The following is an 18,708-nucleotide window of genomic DNA, read 5'->3' as shown; positions in this document are numbered from 1 at the left end:
GCCTGAGCCTGAGGTCATTCATGTATCTGTCCCACTTCTAGAACAAGATACATTTCTTCATTAAAGATTAATTAGTTGGTAAAACTTGACTACAATATCCAGATATGGCCAATTGGGAGAAAAGGAAATGTTGAAAATGTAAATAAAAATGTTATTGTGTTATTTATTTTTATAATTGATTTAGTAACATGACGTCAATTTTAGTAATCTATATGGATATTCAATAACTTAACATTACTGAAATATTAGATATTAAATTACTGAAATATCAAATAGTTTAATAACTTTTGTCATGCAAACTCAGCAACTTAAGAGTTAATGAAATATTAGATACAGAGTTAGTTTATTAGTAATGTAAATGAATATTCAGTAATTTAGGATCACTGAAAAATTAGATGGTGAGATATTGCAAACATATCAAATAGTTTTATAGCTTTTCAGTACCCCTGGCCTGCAATATCAGTAAACTCAAAATACATGATTATTTTTCATAAATTTCGTCTCTATTTAATAAACTTCTATGGATATTCAATAGGATTCGTTACTGAAATATTAAATATGGTGTTACCTTTTAGTAATCTATACTAAGATTCTCAAATATCGGATAGTTTTTCCAGTAACCTTTGATCTGCAGAATCAGTAACTTCGAAATACATGCAACGTGAAGCATCGTTATGAACTCCCCACACTCCCCTCTCTGCGGTTATAATATGCATCAATCCGTCTGGCGGTGAGCAGGATCCAATACCAATAAGCATTGAAACAGGCAGCAGTTGAGATCGAAGAGGCGGAAATGCAGCAACATGGAGGTGATTCTCTGCTATAAGAAAAGTATTCGATTCTGGGAGAGAGAAGAAGGGAGGAATGGAAGCAATGAAGAACATTTCACCCACAAGCAAAGAGACCATGCTCTAGTAAATCAGTAACTAATGCATGGTAGCTACAGTTATATGGCTAACATGCAGCATGAGTAGTACGAATACATATAGCAAATTTATCTTTCGATTGATTTGAAAAGAAACCAACCTTAAACCTTTTTTTTGGGCCAAGTTGAAAAGATTTTTTTAAGATTCCAAAAGAAATACAAAAGTTATTGTAGAGAATTGAAGGAACCCGACCTTAAGTGGCCAGTTTTGTGAACTTAGCCACAAAAAGTCCACTAGTTTGTGATGTCAATGGATCAAAGCGTAGGGTCTTTGGTATCCTCCCACACTTACAGGGCCACCCTTCAGCTTCATCAATTTCCTGTAGTTCTGCAGGATCCAAAGGCAATGTCTCTACCCCATAAGATTGAAAGAGAAAGATAACAAGGCTCTATGTTGCAAGACACCTTTTTCTCATATGAGATTTTAAAGTATCAACACCCTTACCAGCAGAAGCATTTTCCTTGAGGAAGTGCTCTACTATGTCTTCATTCTGAGCAACTGTCAAACTAATTGATGTGGAAAAGATAAGAAAAGCAAACATAACATCATTTTGGTTCTTTTATGCGAGTATGTGCACTATAAAACCTACAAGCAATGAGAAATGCCAATGAAATGCACCTGCAAGTGCTGTAGACAAGCAAACCCCCAACTTTCAGCAATCTAAAGCCATTCCGTAGAAGTTTTAACTGCAAGACAACAAATATGCTCAATGTTAGAAGAAGAAAAGAGTGAAAATAAAAGTGAGAGTATTTAGTAGCCTCCCAATGGTAAACAACTAGAATAGTGAACAGGATGCAATGAATAATGGGAAGAACAGAATGAGCAGTTCTCTCAATCAAATATAATTTCAGAAGCCTAAAATTAAAAATATACCATATTGTGATGAAGAAAAGATATTACCTGAAGTACAGTTAAACTATCTGTTCTCTCTGCATCCAATACACGGCGTTGAAGTGTTCTCCAGCCCCAATGTTCAAATTTTTGGATGTGTCTAACTGATCCATCGTGAGTGCACTCTGCATCCACAAGCACCTGAATTAAGTTGCAAATATTTATTAGCTTGCATTTGCGAGATAGAATGAAAAAATAACATTTTAAATTGCCAGCTGATTTTCAACAAAATGCAACTTCACCTTGTCATAACCACAGCTTGAAACTTCAAGATCAGACATGGTTTTATATAGTTCATTTTTACTGAGCCCAACTACTCCAGAATGCCGTCCATAAAAGATAAGTTCAGGATTTTCACTCACTGAAACCATTTGTGAAGACTTGGCTTCCCTTGCTTTAGCAGCTCTTTTCCTTTCTTTCCAAGGTCTCCTGGGAGTCCACTCCCTAAATTTGTCATCCTCAAATGCAGATTCACCTATTTAATACTAGATAGAGGAATATGTCATAGCACATAGACATGTATGTAAAGAGTTCTTGAAAAAAAAAGAAGAAGATTTATTACATGATCTAGAAACTGAATCAACCCTCACAGGAGCAAGAGAAAATGTTGTTCCATCAGCAACAAATAGTCGGCACCGATCACCCAAGGAATATTTCTGCAATATTGTTCTACAAGCTGCTAAACGATGTCTTGCAACATCAACACCAGTTACAGAACCCAAATCACCAAGAAGATCCAACATCATACAAATTTTAGCACCTGAAAGGCAAATGTGATAAATAAATTAGGCAAAGAATTCTAGATGAATACAACGTCCTATGCCGAGCTGAATCTACAAAATCACTTGAGAATTCAATCCTAGATACTTCTAAACCAATCTTTCCTGAAATAAACATTCTAGCTTCTTAATATTTGTCAGTCATAAGAAGAGGAAGTATACGCACAAATATGGTTCTCAGTAAAAATCAAACTAACAATCGAAGTATTATAAACAGAATCACAGACATAAACCCATCAAAGATTTGTGCAACACTTGATATTAGAATGAGCCATTCAAGATGGAAAACAGGCATTGCATTTTGCAGTTGGTTTGGACTATATCAAGTCTCCCATTCCTCTGACACGGTGAAGGGTTTGAGCAAATATACCAGACCAGTTGACTATAAATAATCACAGGAAGAAAAGATCAATTACCGGGAGCAGCACATAGATCAAGAACATGATCCCCAGGGGAGATTTTCAAAGCTGAGACAGCAGCTCCGGAAGCAGCGTCAATTCCATAGATCTGAAAGACCAAAACAATTAGTTGAAAATATTGAAAGATATACAAAAGAGTAAATGACTGACAATCATGAAAAACTGCCTAAAAGGACCAAGAGACAAACATTAAAGAGTGAAATTTCAAAACTACAAGCTGCAACCATCTCTTAAAACAGTTCTATAGGATAAGAGGGAATAAAGTGACCAGAATCACTTTATATATGCAATATCAGGCAAACTTCAAGACCTTATCACCATTGATTTAGTAAAAGCATAAATATCAAGGTTCCATCAATCAAGGAAACTAAGCTAGAATATCACCGCCAAGTATTGATATGGCTTCCATATTCCTCACCTTTCCATCCTGGTATGCCTTTGAATTAGCAATCTGAATATCAGGTGGAAGAGAATAAAAACCAGGTAACCAATCCACTTTCCTAAGCTTACACTTCATCTCAGCTTCAATTTCTTCAAGTTCAGCTTCACACCCAGGTTTCAACCTATACCCCAAACACAAAAAAAAAAAAAAAAACAAAATTACACAAGCAAACAAATGACTTGCAAATCAACCCAAGCAAGGCAGCAACAAATAAAAACCAACAATGAAACCAAATACAACCAAAGGCGTGTGCTTCAGCTTTACCGACGACAACAAACTTAAATCAAAGTTACCTTATGTAACGAGGGGTTGAATCAGAAGCTGTATAAATTGAAGGGTCGATTCCATTTTCTTCGAGAAAGTTACGGAACGCTTCTGGCAGTGGCAAGTTCGAAATTTCATCCATCACCGAACCGAAAAGGTTTTGCCTAAGAAGCGCCAGCGGTGGCAGGGTTCGGGAACTTGAAAGAAACGTAGATAACCCCTTCCACCGAATAACTAAAACGCACCGTGTTGAGTATTCGAAAACGACGACGTTCCTACGTAGAGCTAGCGCCTTCTACGGGACGCTTATTTTACTCGACTGTTCATCAGAAATCTGAAGCACAGCTGAAACAGGTTCAGAAAAAGAAAAAAAGAGCAAAGGAAGATAGCAATGAGAGAAGCTTGGCTTGGATTATCCTTAGTAATTATTGCTTATTTGATCGAATTAGCTTCTTCTACCGTTGTCTTGAAGCCCTTCTCCCTGTCCTTCGCCGACCTTCCCGCCAAATTCGGTAACTTCTCTTCTGCCTTTCTCCTGTTTGTTTACTAGGAAAACGCAGGAAAGCTTGAAAAAATAAAAAACAACCTTTTTCAAGCTTAAATTGTTTTAATTCTCTACTTTGAGCTAAAACTTCTAGCAAGAAGAAAAAAAAGTTAACTGCTTTTTCTTTTTCTGTATGTTCTTTAGCTCGTGGCATGAATAACTCGGCAGTTTGCGGAGCACTAGAAGTGGCGGATCCCTTGGATGCTTGTACTCGGCTCCGGAACGAATTCGGTTCCAACAGAACTGACTGGGTAAAGTTTGCTTTGATAATTCGGGGCGATTGTTCTTTCGAGGAGAAAATCCGAAACGCTCAAAGTGCGGGTTTTTCTGCGGCAATTGTTTACGATGATAGAAATGGAGGCAATTTAGTTTACAGTAAGTTAATTTGCTCTCTAATTTTAATTCAAAATTAGAAGATTATTTAATTTAATGGAAAATTAGCTTAAATGAGGTTTTTGTGTGTTTTTGAAGTGATGATGGACCCTAAAGGAATAGAAGTGCAAGCTGTTTTCGTTTCAAAATCTGCCGGTGAATTTTTGAAAGATCATGCTAAAGGGGAAATGGGAGAATGCTGCATCTATAGGCAGCTGAATGGAAGGGCGTGGACAGTATTTGCTATCTGTTTTCTATCACTTGTTGTTATAGCAGCTTTCTTGGTGATAGCCTTCATTGGCCCCAGAAGCTTGTCAAATTGGCGAGGAAGAAACTCAGTAAAAAGTGTGGATACCAAGATGGTCGAAGCTCTTCCTCGTGTCACGTTTAGTTCTGCTCGTTTGAGTCAGTGCTGCACTGGAGAAACTTGTGCAATTTGCCTTGAGGATTACAAGGATGGGGAAATTCTTAAAGTTCTTCCTTGTCAACATGGTGGGATTTTGCTTCTGTGGCTTATTTCTAGTCTTTATGTCACATTTTGCAGTGTATGTTTTACTTGTGGTGGATAATTTAACATTGTTTTAGCTCCAAGGAGGGATCTCTTTGCTGTGACAGGCTAGCTTGATTTTCATGAGGTTGAGGAGTTCGACTGTTTAAAATGTAGAAGCTGGAAGATACATGATATTTAGTCTGTGCTAAATTCTTTGTTGTGAAGTGTGCAGATTTTCGTGAATTTCAAAAATATGAGAAAGATTGAACTAGAGGAACTTTTTTAATTTATAATTCAATAGACCGCAGTTTCTGCTTTCATGCACATATTCAATCATTTAGTTAGAAATTGCTTTGACAGCACAATTTAAATGAATACTGTCCTTCTGTATTTTTAGAATTGTTGTTTGCAGACAGATGAATGCCACATACAAAACTTGTTTCCCCAATCATTTTTTATTTAAGTTGTTGTTTCCTTACTCTGGCATTCTGTGACTAGATATCAGTTAATCAACATGAAATTGCTTGCAGATTTTCATTCAAGCTGTGTGGAGTCATGGCTGACTAAGTGGGGAACATTCTGCCCTGTTTGCAAACTCGATATGACAACCAAAATTGCATATTCTGAGGTTAGTGAGCAAAGGCCATAGTTGTATCTTTGTGTTTAGTGGTGCAACTTAATTCCTCTCATTGAATATTCACATTCTACAGTTACATCCCCTGTCATAGGCATGCTTCTTGTATTGTGAGCTAAATTGTTTATAAGCTATTGTAGAAATGGAATCATATGTAATTATGGATTTACTGGAAGAACTTAAGGGGAGTTCTATAACGGCTTTTTGCACATGAAATGAAACAAACATTTTGCATGTGTCACTGTTTAGTTATGATTTTAAAACTGGCGATTGGTAACTTTTTATACTGGATGTTGCATATTCTATCTGATTTTATGGTCAAACTAAGCCCCCATGAGCATTTGATTAACTAAGTACATACATAGAAGTTGTTTATGAAAGTCAGGGAAATAGTTCTACGTATTTTTTTTTTTTTTAAATTCATGATATATTGAAACAGAGGGAAGTAAAAATTTTGATAGCTTATTGGTTATGGTATTTGCATAAATTTTGATAGCTTGTTGAGCATCAGCCATCTATTCAATTCCAATGTGATAAAAGTACATGTCAGACACATCTTTTCTTTTAAAAGCATGAATAGGATTTTCTGCACAAGGCTTATGCTTTTTACAAAAAGTGTGCATAAACTAACGCCTAAGCCAGCCTATAGTTAGCTTTTGCACTTGTGCTTTGGTTTTGGTCGAGGCGATTTTCCTTAGCAGTTTGAGATTGTAGGAAGTCATGCTTCTTCTTAATCTTGGTTATGGAAGTCTTTTTTAAGTCTAGCAGTTGAGGGACATAAATAGCAGTGGGGACGAAATGTCCCTATTGATACTAGAACTTGGTCTAATTGTGCAAGGATGGCATTTGGTGGTGGAAAATATTACTTCAATGGCCAGTCTGTTTAGCTTTGTTACATGTCATGAAGACATATTTTTGTCTACATTCTCACCTAAATTGCAAGATAAGAATCTCTACCCAAAATGTTTTATCATTACCCAAATCTGTTTTTTTTTTTTTTTCGTTTGACAGATCAAGCGGAGTAGCCGGGTTTAGAATCAATGATTGGGCATGATCATTTGGCTTTCTTTTCAAATTGGGTATGAAGTAAACATCCATCAAATGGATTATATGAATCATGTAAGCTCCTCTTTCCCCAGATGCCTCAGATTTTGTTTTCTTCCTAACGTTATGTTTCAGTGTGCTTTGTGCTCGGGAGGGACATCCCCATCAGAAGGTTATTTCTGCACCTGTCTCTTCAAAGTATAGACAAGAGGTCCGGGACGATGCTGATGTAGCCTCTTAATGTGAAGTCAGTAAAATTGTTGCAGTGTGATGTCCAACTAATCTTCTTGCCTGGCATCAAAATGAACCACGGGCATCTTGCCAACCAAAACCTAACAGTCTTGCCTGCACAAAATCCTTGTAAATGGTTCTTCAGCTTTAGTTCAAATGGCTGAAAGTTTTACAAGCCGTCTGCCATGCTTGTTTGTATAATAAAAAGCTGATGTTCCAAGATGGCTCATCCTCCTAGCAGGATTTCTTTCACTATTGCATGAATGCAGCTTTGGGGTAAAATATTAAAAAAGAAAGGAGAAAGAGAGAAAAAAGGAAGGCAATTTTCTTGTAATTCTTTTCTCAATCAGTGAGCACCTTGACAATAATCATTCATTTATTGACAATAATCATTTTCTTGTAATTGATGAAATACAAAAAGAAGAAATAAAGGCAATCATTCATTTACTGGCAATTTATTACTCTTTTTGGGTCCCCCTCGTTGGTAAAATTGAAAGGGTACAATCGGAGAAGCACCAGAAACAAACATCATGGGTGGGGTGTGGGAGTCTGAGTAAGTCCCGAGAGAAAAGGTTCGATGGTTGGTCGCACTTCCTTTGTCCAGATGACGTGGCACCATGTCACTGGTGCCTGCTTACTGGGAGTCGATACAGGTCGTTATCCTCACCCATCCCATAGAAATGGATGAAAGTGCGGCAACAATCAGCAGCAGTTAACAAACAGTATATCTTCTAGTAACTTAAATCAATCTCAGCCCACTTGTTTCCATCTTCACCAGGTTTTAGTTTTTCCGGCGGCAAAAGAAACCAAGGAAACAGCCGCAGGATCTGAGAAACAACGGCAGGAAGTCAGCAAAGACTTAACATATATAAAAAGCGAATTTCGTATCCTTCATGGGTTCTCTGGATAAAAGGTGTTTGTTTTTCCATTTTTGACAGCATCTGGTTTCTAAGAATAGTTGGTGCAGAAACTTTGATATGGGTGTTTCTTTGGTTGTCTTCCCTTGTGGGTTGTTTCTTTTTCTTCTTATCTTTTGCAGCTCAGGATCAGAAGTTGTTACCATTGATGTTATTCAAGCAAAAAGCTTGCTTCAGTCAGGCTATGGTTATATTGATGTCAGGTAGCAGGATTCTTCGAATCTTTTGTTCATCAACAGGGTTCTTAACTTTTAGTTTTTCCTTCTTTTTTTTTTTTTTTGAGTATTGAATTTCCTTTTAAGTTTGTGTTTTCGGATTCATTTGCAATAACAGGACAGTGGAAGAGTACAAGATGGGACATGTGGATGCAGAGAAGATCCTGAATATCCCGTACATGTTCAACACACCAGAAGGTCTAACCTTTAGTTTCTCACAACTGCAAGCTTGTTCTTCATCCTTAAAACTCTGTGGTTTTGGAGTTGGTGAAATCGTAATGAAGCTGATTGTGTACTGCAGGTAGGGTGAAGAATCCTGAATTCCTGAAGCAGGTTTCATCTGTTTGCAAGGAGGACGATCTTCTCGTAGTGGTAATTTTGAATTCATTGTTTGCTTTCTCTCTATAAATGGATGGAGTTTTAAGTCTTCGTCTTTCTTATAGGGCTGCCAAAGTGGGGTCAGATCCCTTTATGCAACTGCTGATCTTCTGACAATAGTAAGTTTTTTCAGTTAAAACTTTCAGACAGAATTTCCCAAGTCCTTTGATCAGGGGCCTTAGACCGGAGCTAATTAACTGTACTCATTGACATGGCAGGGCTTTAAGAATGTGAGCAACATGGGAGGTGGTTATCTTGCTTGGGTGGGTAATGGGTTTCCTCTGAAGATGGAGAAGCCTGTAAAAGTAGAAGACAAGCCGAAAGAAGAGCTGTGATTGTTGTCATGTAGTTCATGTAGTTTTCAACAGGGACAAAGCAAATTTATTACTATTATATCCCCTTCGCTCTTCTCCCTGTCTAGAAAAACCCTGTCCAGTTTGCCACCCAATGTTAAATTATTATTATTTTGTGGAAAACCCTGTTTGCACTTATTGGCTACAGTTGCTTTCCTTTGGCTTCTTGTACACTACCCAACAGTAATCAAATTCAATGGTTTAATGCTGCGTGCGACTCTATTTTCAAGACCAGAAACTATCCCTGAGACTAGACTCTGCAAAGCAATAAAAGCATAGGGACGAACTACTTTCAGAGATATTTGCAAACCCTAAATCAAACAATACAATCCAGTGCTTGGTGAGGGTAAGCCTAGTATGGTCACTGAAGCCACTTTCGGTTGTCTATGGATATCCCTTGGCACCACATCAGCAAAACAATCAAAAGAGAAAATCCTGACGGTCGACGTTCAAAATCAAATACTATAAACAAATCCGTATAGTCAGTATGTAACCAAGACTGCCCGTCCCAAGCACTGTTTAAAAAGAATATTCCCTGCAATATTTTGTTACTTTAGATTTGATAGCATAAACTAGCATAGGAATCATGATCCTTGTCTATGTTTAAACAATTTTCAATCTCTCAGTCGGAACGTGCCATGAATACACGTATAAAGAAGCGAATATTCTGTTTGAATCACGATTTGCAATTTTATATGATAATTAGGGATGCTTATGCAGTGATCATGACATGGAAAACCTCCACTTAGAAATTGCTACAAGTGAAAAGACAAAGTCACGTTGCGCTTTCCAAATTGGCAAATCCTAAGTGGTGAAGATCTCGGTTGCTGTGGCCCCGAGCAATTGAACAGGTTTGTAAACGAGTTCAACGACCCGGGCATGTGTTCTTAAATTCACTTCAGCTGGAACGGTCTCAAGTTTATGGCACAACCAAAACCCCACCACCAAATCTCTGCTATTTATTGAAAAGGCGTTCCTGAGCCTTTGTATATTCCATGTCTGTCGGGTCGTGTTGGTCCATTTATTCAATGCCTTGAAAGCAGAATTTGGATTAGTGTTTACCGTTTGAAGATAGAAATGGAGAAAGCAGAGACTAGAGAAGGGAAATCCTTGGAAGAAACCCCATCTTGGGCTGTTGCTACTGTGATCATTGTCATGGTTTCTTTTGGTTACCTGGTTCATCACTCTTTGAAAAAGTTTGGGGAGGTAAAAACTTGTCACCTGTTTTTGATTCTCTAATCTCTCATGAATCTTGAAACCCTCCAAGCTCCAAGTTTGTTTGTTTCTAATGTATTTGCATCTCCATATCACTTTCTTCAATCTATAGTGGTTGGACAAGACTAAGCGGAAATCTCTGATAGCAGCCTTGGAGAAGATTAAAGATGGTAAAGAATTGGTTTGAGATTGATTTTGTTTGATGCAATTGTTCTGGGAAGCAGAATTCTTTTGGTCTCATCATATCAATCTTTTCTGTGAGCAGAATTGATGCTTTTTGGAGTTCTCTCGTTGTTGATGGGTCATTGGATTACTTTTTTTGCTAAAATTTGCGTCAAATCATCGACATTGAATGGCCGATTCTATCCTTGCGCAAAGGTTGATGATCGATTGATGGTACAACACATGCTTGTTCCAAGTTCCAAATACTTGAACAACACGATTTCTAGAGAGCGGCAAACTGCCAGGCGGTATGACTATTGTCCTGAGGTAGCATCACTTCCTGCTGTTCGCTTTGAGTCTTGAGATGCTGGGATACTTTGCTGCTTTGTCTGTTTAGTAATGGAAGTGTTATGATTCTGTTTTCCATAAGCTGGAACAAATATTTTTCAGTTTACATTTGCTACTGCAAGGAATTTCTTCACAAACGTGCAATTTGTTTTCCAGGGTCAGGATTCTTTTGCTTCATATGAAAGCCTTGAACAGCTTCACAATTTCATATTTGTGCTTGGAGTCACCCATGTTTCTTACAGCTTTATTGCCATCGCGTTGGCCATGATTAAGGTTGATGCATCTTCTTAATAATACAAATCCTATTTTGCACCTTAATTTTGCTCTTAATATTTGCCCAGAAAGCACCAAGTTTACAGTCAAGTTTATGCAGATTTATAGCTGGAGAACATGGGAGAACCAAGCCAAGACTATGGCTATTCAATATGTACAAGGTGCAAACCTTTCCAGCTGATGTTAGGACTTTAATTCTATATACTCTTTGTTAAAATTTCATTCTAGAGAGTACTAATCTCATCCCTATTGCATCGTTTTCTGAATCTAGATTCCTCACAAGATGTACCAGATAATTTGAAAATGAGGCGATTGACTACTTTCATTTTTCACAATGTTTCCCATCCATGGAGCCAGCACAGAGTTCTTGTTTGGCTGGTAGTCTTCTCGAGATCTTGTATATTTTGCCACCTTACCAATTTGCTACTTAGTTATTTTCATTAATCTATACAACAAGCAGCTTTTTTTCCTTCCTTTTTTGTGGGATCAATAAAGCAATTGAGAATCTGCACTTCTTGTTGTCAATACATTGAACTCTCTTGATACTTCTCGACAATGTTGGCTGTATGTCACATCTATCAACAATCTTGTTTATATTTTCATGATTTTGCTGAAAGTTTCCTGTGCTTGCAACATCATCTCTCCAAGTTACCTCTAACTAAATGTAGCTTCAAAGATGGTTCTTTTCCTCTGTCTTTATTGCTGGTAATTCCTGCACAGTACCACTTACTTTGAAGTGATTTTAATATGTATTATCGTGCAGCTTTGTTTCAGCCGCCAGTTCTGGATTTCCATAAACCGAGCTGACTACATGGCTTTGCGCTTGGGCTTCATTACTGTACGTCCATTAGGTTCAACTAGAGGTTTAGTTCCTTAGATCTCTTTGAGTGTGAGCATACATTATTTAATTCATGGCATGCTGGTAAACCCTTGTCTGCACAGTCCTTCACTTCTCAGGATTCCCTTTCTTTTTAAGGAAGGGAGGCTGCCATGATCATATGAATGATAATTCACAGGGGTTTGAAGGACTCTAAAGAAACTGTTTAGAGCTAGGGAAAGAAATGAGCATGTGGTAGAATTTGAATGGTGAATTACTAATTTTCTTTTTTTTATTATTCTTTTTTTAGACTCATCAACTTCCTTTGACATATGATTTTCATAATTATATGGTCCGAAGCATGGAAGAAGAATTTCGAGATATTGTTGGCATTAGGTACAGCATCTACTCTGATACGCACATTGGTAACCAACCACTTTGAAATTATGAAATCAAATTGTCAAGCAATTATATATAGTTTCTTGCTGTAGTAATTGTTCTACATAAATCAGAAGCAATCTTTATATTGGTTTTTCTCCTTCTATAGCAGCAAGATTGATTTAGTTATATTGCATTTCTTTTGCAGTGTGCCCTTGTGGATTTATGCCATACTATGTGTCTTTCTTGATTTCCATGGTAATTTTCCTTCTGCTTTTGAGAAACTAATACATTCATAGGTTACCTGGGCTATTGTGGTGTTTGCACTCTGCTGATTCAGGTAGACACCACTTTTAGCTGCTTGCTGTTGTCTTTCTGAAGCTAAAACCAGTTAAATGAAACTGTAATGTTATCCGTCTTTTCTTGTCCATTGAGGTTGTTTGGACATCCTTGGAAATTGAACAGCTGTTTGAGGCCTCAACTACATTACACTTCTGCAATTTTCACTTTTTTTTTTCTCTGTTAACAGCTACCTGCTCCTTTAATTGCCCAAATTGTAATGGGATCAGAAACATTTGCAATTCTATGTTCATGCATCAATATATCCCTTCGGCTTTAATCATTGACAAATATATCTTGCTTGATGTTTGTCCTGAAAGGATTGATATTCTTTTGTCAGGAACCCATATTTACTTCTGGCTTTCGTTCCTTCCAGCCATTGTACGTCTTCATCATTGCATTTGACTTTTAAATGTTTACAGCGACTAACAAGTCACAACCTACACGTTCCTGATTTTTCTTTTCCTTCCATTGTGATGTATATAAAAGTTGATACTGCTAATTGGTACAAAACTGCACCGTGTGGTGGTGAAATTGGCTGTTGAAACCATGGAGCACAGTCCATGGCCGGGTTTTCAGCAGTTCAATCTGAGAGATGAACTCTTTTGGTTTGGAAGGCCCAGGTTTCTTCTATGGTTGATACAGCTTATTTCGTTTCAAGTAAGTGAAGTGATAACATCTTATTGCTTTCATTTGTACTACAAAGTTTGAGTTCTTGTCCATTAACAAGCACTTTGCTTTCAGAATTCATTTGAGATGGCTTCATTCATTTGGTCACTGGTAAGACTTTTGTACTGATGCTCATTTGGACTTGCCGTGCATATCCTTTTAGATGTAATTTAGAATTATACTGGGGAAGTGAATCTGTAATCATACCGCTACAAGATTTTTCAGCCCATTTCATCGAAAAAAAAAAAAACAAACAGAAACAGTTCTGGGAAACTCTGATGAAGCATTAATTACCTTCTGCCTTATTCTGATCAGTTGCAGATAGGTTAGAACAAGACAGGGTTTTTCTGGTTTTCTGTGTCTTATGATACAAGTCCTTTTGACAAGCCATTGTGTATGGTTCTGATTCTGAGTTCTGCTTTCAGTGGGAAATCAAAAATTCTTCTTGCTTTATGGAGAACCAAGGCTACCTCGTGACTCGTTTGGCATTCGGGTACTCTAAAAACACCATCCTGACATTATATCATTGTAGTGGTTTTCAACTGCTGACTCTCCGCTACTACTAAGAATCTCATCGTGTATTTGCTGGCTATTTCATGCAGTATCATCTCCCAGTGCTGGTGTAGCTTCATTACATTCCCACTCTATGTCATAGTTACACAGGTTTGAACTCATTGATCTTTCTACTTCTTCAGCTCTCTCCCTCTCCATCTCCTATCTCTCACACACACGCATTGGAATTGTGGTTATAGATGGGATCAAGGTACAAGAAAACTGTAGTTTCTGAAAGCGTGAGGGTCTCACTGTCCAAATGGAAGAAGAGAGTGAAGGAAAAGCATGGTTCCTCTGCTTCACTCCTCAAGGAATCACACTCAACCTCATCCCTGGACTCAACGGGAACTGACATACATAAAGCCTACAGCTTCGCCTCAAGCAGCACGGAACAAGGAACCTCGACACACAAAGAAGCTTATTTCCTGCAGCAGGAGGCCTTTGGCATTGCATCAGAGAGTTCAACACACGAATCATCATCGCCCAGAGGCAAGAAGCAGAAGGTTCAAATTTAGCTTTTACCTTGGGGATTAGCCATGGCCCTGATGATGACAAGCTCAATCATATTGAAGATGAAATACGTCTCGTTGAACCTTGATCCTTTGTTCTTGTTTGGGATCATATACTTATAAAAACCAATCTGAATTCATTAATTAGCCATCTCTAGTGTCTAAAAATTTCAGATGAATTAAAGGTATATAATTAAATTATATAATAAATTCATATAACTTTAAACGTTAATTCGTAAATTCATTTGTAAGTTGAGAAATATGACATGTTTTTATTATCTTCTCGACTACAATTTAAGATTTCGATATACAAAATAACTTTTTTCAAATTTTTGTAATAAATCTTAATCTTGAACTTAAATGAAAAAGTATAATATTTTTAAATTTTTACAATTTTTATTAGTTTTTAACCATTTTTTTTCAAATAATAAAACATAGTATAAACGTTTCTTCTATTCAATAATCCATTGTGCTTTCTCATTATTATTTTTTTCTCTTTTCCTTTAAAAGCAATGTAAAAACCAATAAAAATGGTCGAAATTTTAAATACTTAAAAAAATTTATTTTTATTAAACAATTCAAAGCATGGTTGTATTCCGTCCGATTGCATCTGGATAAAACGGCGTCCTTGCGTTTGTAGGACCTACTTTTTACGCGTGGCAGTGTTTCATTGGCTAAAAGAAATCTTGGCCTTTTCATAACCTATATATATATATATATATATTTCAGGAGCACCTGCTGTTCATGTCAAAACTCCGTCGTTTTGGAGTCAGCAAATCCGTCTCCTTCAAGTAAACTGTGAAGCCCCAAAGAGTTATTCTCTTTCTCTCGATCCTTCCTTGGTTTCTCATCTTCATCGTTTAACCATGGTGCTCGAGGTAAACCATAATCTCATTTCGCTTTTCTGTTCCCAAATTCTAGGTTTTTTTTTTTAATTTCCTCTCAATTCAATTAAATTCTATTCAAATTGCTTTGATCCTAATATTTTGTACACCGGACAGGCAACGATGATCTGTATCGACAATTCGGAGTGGATGCGAAACGGTGATTACTCTCCTTCTAGATTTCAAGCTCAAGCTGATGCTGTTAATCTTATTTGCGGAGCTAAAACTCAGGTACACAGGATAAAGAAGAAGCTTTGATCTTTCTTTAGTTGAAAATGAAAGAAAAAGATTTCGATCTTTTTAAACGTGTGGTGTTTCTTTTATTGTACGTGCATTTTAGGGTTTAGTTGATTTTATTGAATCGGATGTGTTATTTTTGCAGTCTAATCCAGAGAATACAGTGGGAGTTTTAACAATGGCGGGAAAAGGAGTTCGTGTTCTGGTCACTCCTACCAGTGATCTTGGCAAAATCTTAGCTTGCATGCATGGTTCGTTTCTTTAGGCTTATACTTCAGTTCTCTTAACATTGTTGACTCTGATAATATATGGATGTTATCATGTTGAAAGCTACTAAATTGGAGTTTTTGGTTATGCTGATTTAGGTTTAGAAATAGGTGGTGAAATGGACTTGGCAGCTGGGATTCAAGTGGCTCAGTTAGCGCTTAAGCATCGCCAGAATAAAAAGCAGCAGCAAAGGATTATTGTCTTTGCTGGAAGGTTTGCTTTTTATTGCTTTTGTCTGTTAATTAAGAAATGTTTTCTTTCTATGCTCTTTGGTTGTTATGTGCGATGATTGATTGCAGTCCTATCAAACCTGACAAGAAGTCATTGGAGATGATTGGAAGGAAGTTGAAAAAGAATAGTGTAGCTCTTGATATTGTAAATTTTGGTGAAGATGATGAAGGGAAGACAGAGAAGCTGGAAGCACTTCTAGCTGCTGTTAACAATAATGATTCCAGTCACATTGTTCATGTTCCTGCTGGTCCTAATGCTCTCTCTGATGTACTTATAAGGTTAGTGGTTTGGATGTTTCTGATTTGTGCATGTTATTGTCTGGATAAATTGTGTTTTTATTGCTAATACTGGTACTTCTTTTATCCATGGCAGTACCCCCATCTTCACTGGGGATGGGGAAGGTGGAAGTGGCTTTGCAGCTGCGGCAGCAGCAGCTGCAGCTGGTGGAGTCTCTGGTTTTGAGTTTGGTGTGGATCCCAACCTTGATCCTGAATTGGCCCTTGCTCTTAGAGTTTCAATGGAAGAGGAGAGGGCCAGGCAAGAAGCAGCTGCTAAAAAGGCAGCAGAGGAGGCATCTAAACAGGAAAAGGGCGGGGAACAACAATCTAGCTCACAGGATGCAACAATGACTGAACATGCCAGTGGGGCAACTTCAGAAGCTGATAATAAGAGAAACGATTTATCAGTTAGTATCATTAGCTTCTGATATAATTTTTCTGTTCTTTTTGTGATGCACTGCATTTGTAATGTTGATGGTCTAATGTTAAATAGTTTCTGATCCTTTGTCAGATCATATGACTGTTTGTAAAGACTATTATGTGTCTCATCATTACTTGGTTTGATAGGATAGCTGCTTCAAGCTGGATGAATGTCTCATAAAAGAAGACATGATTGGCGTTTCGATATTCTTTCATGTTCAGACAACTGACATTGAGTTGGTTACAGGACGATGACAATGCTTTACTACAACAGGCCCTTGCAATGTCCATGGATGAGCCTGCCTCTACCCATGATGTACAGGACTCAGAGATGTCAGATGCAGCTGCAGATGATCCAGAGCTTGCATTAGGTAAGTACAGCTGAGTCGTTTTTATTACTTCGAGCTGGATAAAGTAGCATATCTGTATCAACTATTTCCTTACTTTGTGAAAAAAAAAAAGCCCAGTTATATTGATGATAGGCACATTTCCATTCTTTTATTTTTAGCGGTTTAGGGTTTTTTGATGTTGCAGTTGATGGTGAATGATGACCAAAGAGTGTCCTTTTTGTCACTTAATTTTTTTGAATGATTCCTACAAGTAAAATATTCATACTATCTGTAGCTTTTCACTTAATTGTTTTGAATGATTTCTACAAGTAAAATATTCATACTATCTGTAGCTTGCTATGCAAGTTAAATCATCCCTAAGAATCAGTTTTCTTTTGTCTTAGAAACTTTGTGGATGTAGACCCTGGGTATGTTCTGATAATTTTACTTTCTTCTGCATGCTGATTTAATTTCCTATACTTCCAATTCTTGCAGCTCTTCAATTATCCGTGCAAGACAGTGCAAAAGATTCATCTAGTCAGGCAGATGTGAGCAAGTTGTTAGCAGACCAGTCCTTCGTATCCTCCATCCTTGCATCAGTATGTCTACTGCAGTTTCTGTTTTATCTTTTTCCTCCTCACAGCAAGTTCTGTGTTAAAAAATGAAGCTCGTGTAATGGTAAATAATTGCTTTTGCAGCTTCCTGGGGTAGATCCAAATGATCCTTCAGTTAAGGAGGTGCTTGCTTCCATGCAAAGCCAGTCTGAGGTGAGCTCATCAAACTTAGTGGTAGGTTTAAATGCTTTATAACATGAATTGAGATATGGTTTTGAGTGTTAAAGACTTGGGGTTAAATCCTGTTTTAAAAAGGGATTGGAGTGTTAGGTAGGAGAACTATTCTCAAATTGTAGCCTTGTTACTGGACTCAAATATGGGTTTTATAACATGAATTTTTATGTCTGATTTCTAATTTATATGAAAATATGTACTTTTTGTCATTAAATTTGTTTTCAATGATTTCTGATGATATTATGCCACCCTTGTAGACCCAGCAGAAGCAGGATGAGGACAAGGCACCAAACGAGGAGAAGTGATTTTTCTTTGAATTTCCTTTTCTTTCAGGTTTCAGTTTCAGATTTCACCTAGTTCACGATACACTCCAATTTGCCACTTCTCTTTGTAACCTCTTGGAGAGTTATAGTGTTTGGTGTGACTGATTTTTTTTTTTTTAATTTTTTGAAATCAGATTCCTTGTGCAGATTTGGAAGCTCCTGATTGCGGCCACTCGATATTCATGTAGATGGGTATTATTTGTTCTAAAGGCTTCGGAAGAGTTTCTGATATTTTCATGTCTAAGAATAGTAACATTGAAATGTATCTCTTTGATGTTTCCACTAGTTATAGACTGCACATATATATCCCCCAAGTACAGATTGAGAATGTCATCATGCATGGAAAACTTATTTGCAATGAGATCCAATCTTTTTTCCCCCGGCTTTCCAAAGGAAACAACGATTACTATGTTCATTTCTAGTAAGTTCGATTGGTTAAAATTTAGTTGCCATGTTTTTAGAATGAAAAAGTGGGGTATAAGGTTCAAATGTTGGCCACAGCCATGTCCAAATTTTGAGTCACATCTCTGCAGGTGCCAAATGACAAACAGAGAGGATGATTTTCTTCCATTTCTTTTGAAAGATTCACCCGTAAATATGACTCAACATCAGGTTAAGTTTGAATTCGATTACACGCAGCAAGGTAATCTCGAGTCAGAATCACCTTGAAAAAAAGACTACGAAACTATTCAATTTGTTTGTACTCACTCGGAAAAGGCCAACTCTGAGCCTTGGCCGGTCAACAAAATCCCAGAGCAAAACCCAAGAATTTTGTCCTTTTTGCTTTGGT

General features: G+C 37.3%; 5 protein-coding genes across 12 annotated transcripts; 4 read left to right on the top strand and 1 right to left on the bottom strand.

The window, feature by feature from the left end:
• Positions 1-683: 683 nt before the first annotated feature.
• On the bottom strand, positions 684-3,884 carry LOC110409674 (S-adenosyl-L-methionine-dependent methyltransferases superfamily protein). Of its 2 annotated transcripts, none has more exons than XM_021419110.2 (10): positions 3,751-3,884; positions 3,434-3,578; positions 3,013-3,103; positions 2,380-2,577; positions 2,060-2,292; positions 1,827-1,958; positions 1,545-1,612; positions 1,371-1,432; positions 1,119-1,253; positions 684-817 (listed from the first exon to the last, which is right to left on the bottom strand). In XM_021419110.2, exons 1-9 carry the CDS (start codon positions 3,861-3,863, stop codon positions 1,120-1,122), a joined length of 1,176 nt encoding a protein of 391 aa, XP_021274785.1. In that variant the 5' UTR covers positions 3,864-3,884; the 3' UTR covers positions 684-817; position 1,119. The 2 variants fall into 2 exon arrangements, with proteins under 2 accessions (XP_021274785.1, XP_021274784.1); XM_021419109.2 differs by having other exon boundaries at positions 702-841.
• A 213-nt stretch (positions 3,885-4,097) lies between these two features.
• On the top strand, positions 4,098-7,265 carry RMR1 (receptor homology region transmembrane domain ring H2 motif protein 1). 3 transcript variants are annotated; one of them, XM_021419111.2, is made up of 6 exons: positions 4,098-4,233; positions 4,410-4,640; positions 4,737-5,129; positions 5,658-5,755; positions 6,773-6,840; positions 6,941-7,265. In XM_021419111.2, exons 1-5 carry the CDS (start codon positions 4,113-4,115, stop codon positions 6,794-6,796), a joined length of 867 nt encoding a protein of 288 aa, XP_021274786.1. In that variant the 5' UTR covers positions 4,098-4,112; the 3' UTR covers positions 6,797-6,840; positions 6,941-7,265. The 3 variants fall into 3 exon arrangements, with proteins under 3 accessions (XP_021274786.1, XP_089641913.1, XP_089641914.1); XM_089785787.1 differs by having other exon boundaries at positions 6,773-7,265; XM_089785788.1 differs by lacking the exons at positions 6,773-6,840; positions 6,941-7,265 and having other exon boundaries at positions 5,658-6,761.
• Positions 7,266-7,620: 355 nt separating this feature from the next.
• On the top strand, positions 7,621-9,104 carry STR18 (sulfurtransferase 18). 2 transcript variants are annotated; one of them, XM_021419113.1, is made up of 6 exons: positions 7,621-7,949; positions 8,076-8,156; positions 8,287-8,366; positions 8,470-8,540; positions 8,612-8,665; positions 8,765-9,104. In XM_021419113.1, the coding sequence occupies exons 1-6, from the start codon at positions 7,930-7,932 to the stop codon at positions 8,879-8,881; spliced, it is 423 nt and encodes a 140-aa protein (XP_021274788.1). In that variant the 5' UTR covers positions 7,621-7,929; the 3' UTR covers positions 8,882-9,104. The 2 variants fall into 2 exon arrangements, with proteins under 2 accessions (XP_021274788.1, XP_021274787.1); XM_021419112.1 differs by having other exon boundaries at positions 7,621-8,156.
• Positions 9,105-9,673: 569 nt separating this feature from the next.
• On the top strand, positions 9,674-14,388 carry LOC110409673 (MLO-like protein 4). The gene is made up of 15 exons (XM_021419108.1): positions 9,674-10,105; positions 10,227-10,284; positions 10,380-10,603; positions 10,781-10,897; positions 10,998-11,058; positions 11,169-11,275; positions 11,661-11,735; positions 12,025-12,110; positions 12,301-12,350; positions 12,772-12,812; positions 12,921-13,091; positions 13,176-13,211; positions 13,526-13,593; positions 13,703-13,763; positions 13,853-14,388. Exons 1-15 carry the CDS (start codon positions 9,977-9,979, stop codon positions 14,165-14,167), a joined length of 1,599 nt encoding a protein of 532 aa, XP_021274783.1. The 5' UTR covers positions 9,674-9,976; the 3' UTR covers positions 14,168-14,388.
• A 524-nt stretch (positions 14,389-14,912) lies between these two features.
• Positions 14,913-18,296, top strand: LOC110409151 (26S proteasome non-ATPase regulatory subunit 4 homolog). Of its 4 annotated transcripts, none has more exons than XM_021418411.2 (11): positions 14,913-15,039; positions 15,163-15,276; positions 15,428-15,533; positions 15,648-15,762; positions 15,849-16,058; positions 16,153-16,465; positions 16,726-16,849; positions 17,303-17,406; positions 17,506-17,574; positions 17,853-17,928; positions 18,066-18,296. In XM_021418411.2, exons 1-10 carry the CDS (start codon positions 15,028-15,030, stop codon positions 17,898-17,900), a joined length of 1,215 nt encoding a protein of 404 aa, XP_021274086.1. In that variant the 5' UTR covers positions 14,913-15,027; the 3' UTR covers positions 17,901-17,928; positions 18,066-18,296. The 4 variants fall into 4 exon arrangements, with proteins under 4 accessions (XP_021274086.1, XP_021274085.1, XP_021274083.1 ...); XM_021418410.2 differs by having other exon boundaries at positions 18,053-18,296; XM_021418408.2 differs by having other exon boundaries at positions 17,506-17,595.
• Positions 18,297-18,708: the final 412 nt, after the last annotated feature.

The sequence above is a fragment of the Theobroma umbraticum genome, unplaced genomic scaffold (genome assembly GCF_002168275.2).
Source record: "Theobroma umbraticum cultivar Fairchild unplaced genomic scaffold, ASM216827v3 scaffold_44.0, whole genome shotgun sequence".
Taxonomy (NCBI): domain Eukaryota; kingdom Viridiplantae; phylum Streptophyta; class Magnoliopsida; order Malvales; family Malvaceae; genus Theobroma; species Theobroma umbraticum.
This window is presented reverse-complemented; position numbering and strand designations above follow the sequence as displayed.

Excerpts from the sequence above, each read along its gene's own strand:
- LOC110409674 (XM_021419110.2), bottom strand. The coding sequence starts at position 3,863 with ATGGATGAAATTTCGAACTTGCCACTGCCAGAAGCGTTCCGTAACTTT. Across the intron at positions 3,579-3,750 it reads TCAACCCCTCGTTACATAAG|GTTGAAACCTGGGTGTGAAG; the intron begins GTAACTTTGATT and ends TTTGGGGTATAG. Across the intron at positions 1,254-1,370 it reads CAAGGAAAATGCTTCTGCTG|AACTACAGGAAATTGATGAA; the intron begins GTAAGGGTGTTG and ends TGGATCCTGCAG.
- RMR1 (XM_021419111.2), top strand. The coding sequence starts at position 4,113 with ATGAGAGAAGCTTGGCTTGGATTATCCTTAGTAATTATTGCTTATTTG. Across the intron at positions 4,234-4,409 it reads CGACCTTCCCGCCAAATTCG|CTCGTGGCATGAATAACTCG; the intron begins GTAACTTCTCTT and ends TATGTTCTTTAG. Across the intron at positions 5,130-5,657 it reads AGTTCTTCCTTGTCAACATG|ATTTTCATTCAAGCTGTGTG; the intron begins GTGGGATTTTGC and ends AATTGCTTGCAG.
- STR18 (XM_021419112.1), top strand. The coding sequence starts at position 8,014 with ATGGGTGTTTCTTTGGTTGTCTTCCCTTGTGGGTTGTTTCTTTTTCTT. Across the intron at positions 8,541-8,611 it reads AGGACGATCTTCTCGTAGTG|GGCTGCCAAAGTGGGGTCAG; the intron begins GTAATTTTGAAT and ends TCTTTCTTATAG. Across the intron at positions 8,666-8,764 it reads CTGCTGATCTTCTGACAATA|GGCTTTAAGAATGTGAGCAA; the intron begins GTAAGTTTTTTC and ends TTGACATGGCAG.
- LOC110409673 (XM_021419108.1), top strand. The coding sequence starts at position 9,977 with ATGGAGAAAGCAGAGACTAGAGAAGGGAAATCCTTGGAAGAAACCCCA. Across the intron at positions 10,604-10,780 it reads GGTATGACTATTGTCCTGAG|GGTCAGGATTCTTTTGCTTC; the intron begins GTAGCATCACTT and ends TTTGTTTTCCAG. Across the intron at positions 11,276-11,660 it reads ACAGAGTTCTTGTTTGGCTG|CTTTGTTTCAGCCGCCAGTT; the intron begins GTAGTCTTCTCG and ends ATTATCGTGCAG.
- LOC110409151 (XM_021418408.2), top strand. Across the intron at positions 15,277-15,427 it reads TTTGCGGAGCTAAAACTCAG|TCTAATCCAGAGAATACAGT; the intron begins GTACACAGGATA and ends TTATTTTTGCAG. Across the intron at positions 17,407-17,505 it reads TATCCTCCATCCTTGCATCA|CTTCCTGGGGTAGATCCAAA; the intron begins GTATGTCTACTG and ends TTGCTTTTGCAG.